The 10,323-nt window shown below is 39.6% G+C and overlaps 1 protein-coding gene across 1 annotated transcript; it reads left to right on the top strand.

Annotated features, from left to right (window-relative positions):
- The first annotated feature begins 949 nt into the window (after positions 1–949).
- Positions 950–1,727, top strand: LOC120031104 (telethonin-like). Its single transcript, XM_038976682.1, has 2 exons — positions 950–1,101; positions 1,325–1,727. Exons 1-2 carry the CDS (start codon positions 950–952, stop codon positions 1,725–1,727), a joined length of 555 nt encoding a protein of 184 aa, XP_038832610.1.
- Positions 1,728–10,323: the final 8,596 nt, after the last annotated feature.

Below are 10,323 nucleotides of genomic sequence, written 5' to 3' on the forward strand. Positions count from 1 at the left end.
AACATATTGTTTGTCCAAAGTGATGATTGGTGATCAGTGAAGACACACATAAACTTGTACAATTCTCTGTTTTCTTTAGAAAATTATCTAGATAGCATGTATGGCATCGCTAAAAAGGCCTTGATGTTGAAAATATCTTAAATATATTCTTTACTACTCAAATCTGGTCAATCTGTTCAGTGACAAAATCAGTATTGTTAAAGGACAATGTAAAGAGAGGTCCATCTATTGCAAAACTTCCAGATGGCGTGCTAGCATTTCCAGGATCCATACCTCTACATCATCACATGGAATTATTGTACAGATATAACTACAGGGCAACCCTTACTGAGGAATACCTGGGTAATCTGTCCACTAATACATGCACTGATGATGAAAACTTTGATGCATGATACAAGAACAATGGACTCCGAACATTACTCTATACATTCAGATGAAGATCAAAATGTTCCCTGTACTTTGGCTCTGACATTTGGGTGAAAGATTAAATACAATGTAAACTATGTGCTCAACTCTGGTACCAGAGGTCATATTACCTTGAGAAATATCCTGAAGCATTTAGCCTATGAGGTATCTGAGAAGTCTGAGGCGCATGACTGACCTTTAACCTCTTTGTGTGGTTAATACAATGCTAATACAACTCAATGAAATTAAATTGGTGTTTGTCACTCTTTCAACTGGTCGCCTTCCTCACAGGACAGCTGTGAACCAACCTGAAACGCCAACCAACCTGAGCCAACCACGGTGACAGCATTGGCAATGTTATGATGTAGTAGGGTAAAAATAGAACCTTAACATTATAAGAGGCTCTGGAGAACAACAGTACAACACACAACCTCACACACAGACCAACTATCCTTCATCTCCAGCCAAAAGCAAGTCCCAGAGAAGCCTATAGATTAGCACATCTAACAGGTAGTCAGTCAACTCTCTCATCTCTGTCTCCACTATGCTCTACACACACAAGATTAACAGTCTAAACAGTGGGGATGTGAATCTGGTAAATGTCCACTGCGATGTAAAGGAGAAGGACCAGGAGAAGAAGGAGTCCTACCAGGCCACTTGGCTGGACTTGGTGATGGAAACGAGACCAGAACAACAGTATGTATATTAGCATGATAGATAGTTTAATCAAATTTAGCTTTTAATCACTGTTCCAGCCGAGTGCTGTTGTTCATGTTCAATGTGTGCCACAAATTCATTATCATCATTCACTAAATTAACACATTTTCACAAAGATTATATTGGTCTTACTAATCACGTGTCTAAGAACAGCAGGAGACTTTCAAACTGCTCTTTAAAAAATGCTATTGCTTGATTCCAGGACCACATTGTTTGAGAACGACTCCTCGAGAAAGGAGACCTACAAGCAGAAACAGGTGGCTCGTTTCTTGGTCCAGAGAAACCCCAGTCAGAGGATCAAGATGGGCACAAGGGGTGGAATGCTGAAGGAGTACCAGCTGCCATACAAGAACGCCCTCCGTGTGCCCATCTTCACTCCCAACAAAGCCGCCTCGCCCAAAGACCTGTACAGATCTCCCTCTCCATCAGAGTACAAGTCTATCATGGAGTTTGAGACGATCGCCAAAGGCGTATGTTCAGATAAACAGGAGATTTTTGAAATCACTAAGGACTTGCCTAAAGTCTCCCAACCTATCCGTGTTAACTTCAGGGCATCTAGTCTTATATCCCCAACACGTGACTTTTCACACTCCTTCAGGGGTTGAAAGGGAAGAATGAATGTAGGACGTTGGAGGTAAAATCAGAGGAAATGATATCAGCAATGTGTAAATGGGCAAAGGGAAAGGTGAACGGAATTATTAATTTCTTTATAAAAGAGACTTTTAATTTTAACATCATTCTGGCTGTGAAAGTTATGTTGAGGGAGCTGTTAACATGTGGAAAGGATAAAGTGAATTGACAACATTTTCTGGATCAGTATCATAGACATCATGGTCAGTATATTCAACCTAGGAAAGTTTTTTATTGGCAAACCTCATGTAGGACCTCTAAGGTATTGTCATGGACATTAGCTGGTGCTGCGATACAAGGAAACAGAAGCTCATGTCTCCATCTAGTGGTGAAGCATCAAGATGGAAATGAATATGCCTTTCCTATACCTACATGTAACATTTTGACTGGTGTACTGTGATGTGATCTGTAATGTAATAAATACATCAAATAATACAAATGAATCCAAACAAAGGATTTATTTATGGGATCTCATCCCCCACCCATTCAGTATGTATTTTCACAGGTGTGTTTATTTAATTTCATTCACAGACAGACTTAACTATAGTTGACATCAATAACAAAATTCTAAAGGTTCTGTGTAATAGAGCCCCACGGTGGAGGTGTTATAATACCCATAAAACATAGCGGTCAAACAGGGAAATGGTTCCAATCGTTTTCCCACCATTTTTCCCATAGGGAAATATGGGCTGTGTTTCATGTAGGCTTACCCTGGCAAGACGTTTTGAAAACCATGTAAATATCTCTTGGACAAGTTTACTTTTATCAATATATTCGGCATTATTTACTCTCAGTTTCGAAAATACTAATCATCATCAAAAGTAGACATCATGCAAGACTGCAAATCCCTGCAAGCTCCTGCAGGTCATATCTAGCTGACACCTTTTCTAACAGGTATTGTGCCAATTTAAAACTTGCACAAGACAGTTGACAGAATTGTCAATTTAAAGAAATGTAGCCAATTTATTAATTACTACATTTAGCTAACATTAGATAGTTAATCCAGAGATTATTACCTTTGCCTCAAATGGGGCTCGTCCAAATTATCATGGTATTTGTAGTTCTTTATGGTAGCCACATTAGCAGCTAATTAGCGTTCCTTTTTTGGGGGGGAAGTATATACGGGCAAATATATTGATAAAAGTCACCTTTACATGGTTGTCAAAACGTCACGTATGCCTACACAAAACACAGCCCTTATTTTAAGTGTTTCTAAATCCCCTACGGGAAAAATGAATGGTTGAAAAACAATTGGAACCATTTTCGTTTTTTGACCACTAGGTTTTATGGGTAGTATGACTCATAATGTGGTACTCTATACTAATTAATTTCTGTGGTAATGTTGTATTTGATAATGCAGTTAAACATCTATGCCACAAGGTGGCATCATGAACATACAGTTACTACAGAAAAACAGCTTGGTGTCACATAGTATACACTGAGTGTACAAAACAGTAGGAACACCTGTCCTTCCATGACAGGCTGACCAGGTGAATCGAGGTGACAGCTATGATCGCTTATTGATGTCAGTTGATAAATCAACTTCAATCCATTTAGATGAAAGTGAGGAAACAGGTTAATTAAACAAGAATTTTTAAGCCTTAAGACAATTGAGACATGGATTGTGTATGTGTGTCATTCAGAGGGTGAAAGGGCAAGACAAAATATTTAAGTGCCTTTGAACTGGGTATGGTAGTACACTGCTGGGTTTTTCACGCTCAACAGTTTCCTGTGTGTATCAAGAATGGTCCACCACCCAAAGGACATCCAGCCAGCTTGACACAACTTTGGGAAGCATTGGAGTCAACATGGGCCAGCATCCCTGTGGAACACTTTCAACACCTTGTAGAGTCCATGCCTTGACGAATTGAGGCTGTTCTGAGGGCAAAAGGGGGTGTAACTCAATATTAGAAAGGTGTTCCTAATGTTTGTACACTCAGTGTAGTTGCCCCACTATGCAGAGCACTGCTGTCAAAATCAGGTCAAATCAATCAAATCTAATACATGTCACAAGAGGAATAAAATACAAAATAATGAAGCTATATACAGGGAGTACCAGAAACATTACACTGTGCGTGGGTACGAGGTATTTGCATGTATGTACATAAAGGCAGGGGTAGAGTGACTAGGCATCACAGTAGCAGAAGCTGAATGATCTCTAGAGGTCCCGTCCACGGTCCTCCTAGTTCAAGTTCAGTTACAGTTCCACACCTCTGTCCCACCTTCCCACATAGGAACATTGGGCACCCCGGGCTACTGCTTCAGCCTAGAACCAGCACCCTTGTCTGGGATGGGGTGAAACAACATGTTCCTGGCCGTAGATACAGCAGATAGAGGATTACTATGCCTCAAGGATTACCATACCTAGCCGAATGTAGTACTAAGGTTTATTAAATATTGGCAGGGGGCGCTGTTTTGAAGCTACCGCGGAGCCATTTTAATGTTATAAAATGTATTTATTAATGTCTACATTTGTTTTTGACAAGTATATTCTATTACAGACACCATAATGCATACTTTTAAATTATATTAAGTGAACTGAACCAGAAAATTCTAAATCAAAATATTAAAAAATATTCCTGAAAGCATTTTTTTTATTTTTTTTATTTTTTTTTACAAATGTTACTGTCCCCACTACAACAAATAAATACTTAAATACATGTAATTTTGACCTTCAATTTTTTTTTAAATATATAGTACAATTCCATTCATTCCTATGGAGTACTGCTCCTTCTGGGGAGTACCAATATGGCAGCCAATAGCTTCAAAGCCTCTCATTGGCCACTACATAGCATTAGGACGTGAATGGTCTGCCTACCCATGTGAGAGACGCAGACTCGTGGGTGGGGTTATATCCTTCCTGTTTGGCCCTGTCCGGGGGTATCATCGGATGGGGTCACAGTGTCTCCTGACCCCTCCTGTCTCAGCCTCCAGTATTTATGCTGCAGTAGTTTATGTGTCGGGGGGCTGGGGTCAGTTTGTTATATCTGGAGTACTTCTCCTGTCTTATCCGGTGTCCTGTGTGAATTTAAGTATGCTCTCTCTAATTCTCTCTTTCTCTCTCTCGGAGGACCTGAGCCCTAGGACCATGCCTCAGGACGACCTGGCATGATGACTCCTTGCTGTCCCCAGTCCACCTGGCCATGCTGCTGCTCCAGTTTCAACTGTTCTGCCTGTGGCTATGGAACCCTGACCTGTTCACCGGACATGCTACCTGTCCCAGACCTGCTGTTTTCAACTCTCTAGAGACCGCAGGAGCGGTAGAGATACTCTTAATGATCGGTTATGAAAAGCCAACTGACATTTACTCCTGAGGTGCTGACTTGCTGCACCTTCGACAACTACTGTGATTATTATTATTTGACCATGCTGGTCATTTATGAACATTTGAACATCTTGGCCATGTTCTGTTATAATCTCCACCCGGCACAGCCAGAAGAGGACTGGCCACCCCTCATAGCCTGGTTCCTCTCTAGGTTTCTTCCTAGGTTTTGACCTTTCTAGGGAGTTTTTCCTAGCCACCATGCTTCTACACCTGCACTGTTTGGGGTTTTAGGCTGGGTTTCTGTACAGCACTATGATATATCATGTACGAAGGGCTATATAAATAAATGTGATTTGATTTGATTAGCAATTCAGGGTTTATACACATCATTGTCTACTAAGGCCTTGCTGATCACACAGCCACAAAATGAGTCTCAACAGAGCTTTGCAGGTTTTTTTCAGGAAGCGGATAAAGCATGGGCAGACACACCTGTCTTATCTATCCTTATCTAACTCACTTTATTGGGCTGGCAGGCCAGATCCTGTTTCATGGGTAAACATTTGTCTCTCTCTCTTCTGACGTTATACCCCACTATTAAAAAGGCACTGCCTCTGAAATATGGCTGCACAGTTCTCTAGTCATGGTTCACATGGTTCATATTCACTAATCGATGGGTTGGTTGTTTAGCAACAAAACTGACGTGTGCTCAACTATGGGACAAAAAAAGATGGGATTGGCTTAGAATTTTCACAGCATGTAAACACATTTTAGTCTCCAATTTTTATTGAAAACAAATAGGCATACATTTGCACAATGAGCACTATTTGTCTCTCAAAACATACACTAATGTTCAAAAGTTTGGGGTCACTAAGAAATGTCCATTAAAATAACATCAAATTGATCAGAAATACAGTAGAGCATCAGCATCAGTAGACACTCTAATGTACTTGTCCTCTTGCTCAGTTGTGCACCGGGGCCTCCCACTCCTCTTTCTATTCTGGTTAGTGCCAGTTTGCGCTGTTCTGTGAAGGGAGTAGTACACAGCGTTGTACGAGATCTTCAATTTCTTGGCAATTTCTCGCATGGAATAGCCTTCATTTCTCAGAACAAGAATAGACTGACGAGTTTCAGGAGAAAGATCTTTGTTTCTAGCCATTTTGAGCCTGTAATCAAACCCAGAAATGCTGATGCTCCAGATACTCAACTAGTCTAAAGAAGGACAGTTTTATTGCTTCTTTAATCAGGACTTACAGTTTTCAGCTGTGCTGACATAATTGCAGAAGGGTTTTCTAGTGATCAATTAACCTTTTAAAATGATAAACTTGGATTAGCTAACACAACGTGCCATTGGAACACAGGAGTGATGGTTGCTGATAATGGGCCTCTGTACGCCTATGTAGATATTCCATAAAAAATCTGCCGTTTCCAGCTACAATAGTCATTTACAACATCAACAATGCCTACACTGTATTTCTGATCAATTTGATGTTATTTTAATGGGCAAGGACATTTCTAAGTGATTCCAAACTTTTGAACGGTAGTGTAGTTACAGTTGTTAGCTAGCTAGCTCATTTTAGCCATATTAGCATTGACATGAAGCCAGTCAAACCACCTCAAAACAAGATATGGTATCAAAATGAAACTAGCTGAAATGACCCAATTACAATTCCCACAGGGCAGTTTCTAGTCATTGTTGCTAACCATCTGGCCATCCATAATCACAACAACTCATGGACTTCTGCACCATTAAGGGAGTGAACATGTACATTGTTTTTGTGAAGTTGTCAGCTAACCAATCTATAGGCTATTTAGTGTGGTCTCAATCAAATGGTCCATAGTCTATAGCCTATAGGCTACAAAGAGCAGTTATATTTCTAAGATAGCTGCTGGAATGGTGTAAATACAACTAGGCTGTATTACACACTGCAATGGATATTCCAACCCTGAGTCCCGGCCTGCCTCCTATAATAAGGGTTACATGGAGAAAATCTTACCTCTCTGAAATGAAAATGGATGGCCCTCCCTTCAGCAAAATATATTTACCTAAACCCTTGTTTTATTTTCTTCAAAATCATCAGCTAACAAGGGGTGGGCCTGTGCTTTTTGCCATTTTCTTTAATAAAAGGTAGGCTTATGGCATACCCTCTCATACCCACTCAATTCGAGTCTTGGTTTTAACTTAACAGCCCTTCACTGACACGGAGGTAGGCTGTTTAAAGAGTGCATGGTGGGTGGAGGAATTGACAGGCCTACACAATCTATGGATATAGCAGCCTACAGCCTAATTTCGTCTGTCAAACAGGTAGACCTATCTCTTATTTCTTAAATAGGAATAAATATGCTCCAACACAAAGCCCTCTTGTTGTCAGTAAAGTCTAAAATGAAGACTGTACCTACTCGAATTTGCCTACTTTCAGCACCATGAGCTATCCATTTCCAATTGTGCCGCGGCTTCTGCTTCAAGTTTCAGCACCACAATGTAAATTACTCAAATCTGGCTTATTGTGACGTCAATAACTCTGATAAATACATCATGGGCAAGTGTTACGAGAATTTTGTTCTCAATGTTCATAAACTGAACTTCAATTAACATACTCTGTCTGTTACTAAGAATTTGTAAGGTTCTTATTAAAATGAAACAGACAGAGGCCAGTCTACCATAGTCAGCATGTTTATTTACGAGAGTTCTGCCCATCCTTACATGTACATTGGTTTATATACCTCTCATTTCATCATAACTGTCCCTCCTCCTCTAAGACAATGACAATATAGTTCACAAGTCTTCTCCTTCTCATACATTGTCTGCCACCTGTTATACAATCTACTTCAAGCCCAAGGTCTCTCCCCTCCTTGGGTGGGGACAGAATGTCCTGAAAGGAACACAGCAGTACATATTGTCTGTCGATAGCTCCTCTTATCATTTGTTTCACACTTGCACCCTGCTTACATACTAAAAAGGAACAAAAAGTTATTGTTCTAATTCTGACTAAAACTACACACATCAGATTTATAGATTTATGATTCTAATAAATTTCATACAATCATACAGTGACAGGGTAGAATTCTGTTAGTTATAGTTCTACGTTAAATGTATACATCATTTAGTCATTATTCATAAAAATCATAACAGCAAGAGACATTTGTTTTAAATTAAATAAATTATAGTAGTAGCAAGCTATCAAAGTTGACCTCTGGTCTTCCTTCTCATCTTTGTGTTCTCCTCAAACTGAACAGAACATAGTCTATAGGCTAGTCCACGAGCAAGATAGTGCACTTTTTAGACTAGGCCTAATCAAAAATGTATTTTCTGAAGAAGCATTTTAATCTCCTTCTGAACTGCCACCTTAGGCCTACACAGCACAGCCATTGGTTAGGCAGGACACAAAAATGTTTTTGATCAGCAAAAGCAGAGCAGGCCGGGACTCAGGGTTGGAATATCCATTGCAGTGTGTAATACAGCCTAGTTGTATTTACACCATCCCAGCAGCTGTCTTAGAAATATAACTGCACTTCGTAGCCAATAGGCTATAGACTATGGATAATTTGATTGAGACCACACTAAATAGCTTATAGATTGGTTAGCTGACAACTTCACAAAAACAATGTCCCTTAATGAGGCAGAAGTTTGTGAGTTGTTGTGGTTCCTCGATGGCCAGACAGCTAGCAACAATGAAAAAAAACTGCCATGTGGGGAATCGTAAGTGGCTCGTTTCAGCTAGTTTCATCTTGTTCTTGATACCATATCTTGTTTTGAGGTGTTTTGACTGATTTCCTGTCAATGCTAATATGGCTATAATTCGCTAGCTAGCTAACCAACAACTGTAATGATGTATTTGAGAGACAACAAGTGCTCATTGTGCAAATGTATTTGTTTTCAATCAACATTGGAGACTATATATAGTTTACATGTTGTCACCAATCTAAGCCAACCCTGTTTTGCCCTATAGTTGCGCATGCGTCCTTGATATTGCATGACCAGCTAAGAATCAGAGGTGAGGGGCTGCACTTGGCACACATTGAAAGGCTACATATAACCTAATAAGCAACTAATTCTAAAACACTGAGAAATATTGAAATGTAATCGATTTCAAATGACATGACCCTCCCCTGGACTAGATTTAAAAATACTAAACCCTCCCCTTGACTGAAATTGAAAAAGCATGACCCTCCCCTATTTTCCTATAAGTAAACATTCTGTAAATTCTGATCCATCCCTAACCTGCCCATTGTTTTCGTGACATTGTCAGCTAACCCAGCTGTAGCCCAAAGGCCGGCAGGTGGCGATATTGAGTCGTTTCATCTTACCATCCAAAGGGAATGCATGCAGCCGGTAAAACACTTGTATCCCCCGTGGACCGCTTCATACATTAAACATTCATCATTCAGGCTGCAAAGTTGTCAATTTCCTCCTTAACTCGATTTAATGGCGAGAAGGTGGAAAAAAACAGGGAAAATAAGCATACTTTCTTGATGAAACACCATTTTCCACCACTATGCTATAGAGCGGCTAATGCTTCTTCATGATGTTGCGCCAGCCTTCAGTCAGGGGTAAACAACAGACCGCTGCAACCTGATTAGCTAAACGCCATATGCAACATCTGGGACTAGCATTCCTAGGAATTATAGCCACTCTAGTGTGGTGGAGGACGGTAAAATTAAACAATTCAATATCACCGGCCTTTGCACTATGGCCGATGTAGGCGATAGGCTACTTTTCTGTGGAATGAGCAGTGGTGGAAAAGTACCATATTGTCATACTTTAGTAAAAGTAAAGATACATGAATAGAAAATGACTCAAGTAAAAGTGAGTCACCCAGTAAAATTCTACTTGAGTAAAAGTATAAAAGTATTTTGTTTTAAATATACAGTACTTAAGTATACAAAAGTAAATGTAATTGCTAAAATATACTTAAGTATCAAAAGTAAAAGAAAAAGTATAAATAATTTCAAATTCCTTATATTAAGCAAACCAGATGGCACAATATTCGTTTTTTTTAAATTTTATTTATTGATAGCCAAGGGCACACTCCTACACTCAGGCATCATTTACAAATGATGAATTTGTGTTTAGTGAGTCCACCAGATCAGAGGCAGGAGATGACGAGGGATGTTCTCTTGATAAGTGTGTAAAATGGACCATTTTCATGTCCTGCTAAGCATTCAAAATGTAACGAGTACTTTTGGGTGTCAGCTAAAATGTATGGAGTAAAAAGTACATTATTTTCTTTAGGAATGTATTGAAGTAAAAGTAAAATTGTCAAAAAGACAAACAGTAAAGTACAGCCCCCCCAACTGCAACAAAAATA

The sequence above is a fragment of the Salvelinus namaycush genome, chromosome 37, assembly GCF_016432855.1.
Source record: "Salvelinus namaycush isolate Seneca chromosome 37, SaNama_1.0, whole genome shotgun sequence".
Lineage (NCBI taxonomy): Eukaryota > Metazoa > Chordata > Actinopteri > Salmoniformes > Salmonidae > Salvelinus > Salvelinus namaycush.

What these genes read in the sequence shown, in the direction of transcription:
- LOC120031104 (XM_038976682.1), top strand. Translation starts at nt 950, where the DNA reads ATGCTCTACACACACAAGATTAACAGTCTAAACAGTGGGGATGTGAAT. An exon ending in GAAACGAGACCAGAACAACA is followed by an intron (nt 1,102 to 1,324) that starts GTATGTATATTA and finishes GCTTGATTCCAG; the next exon opens with GACCACATTGTTTGAGAACG.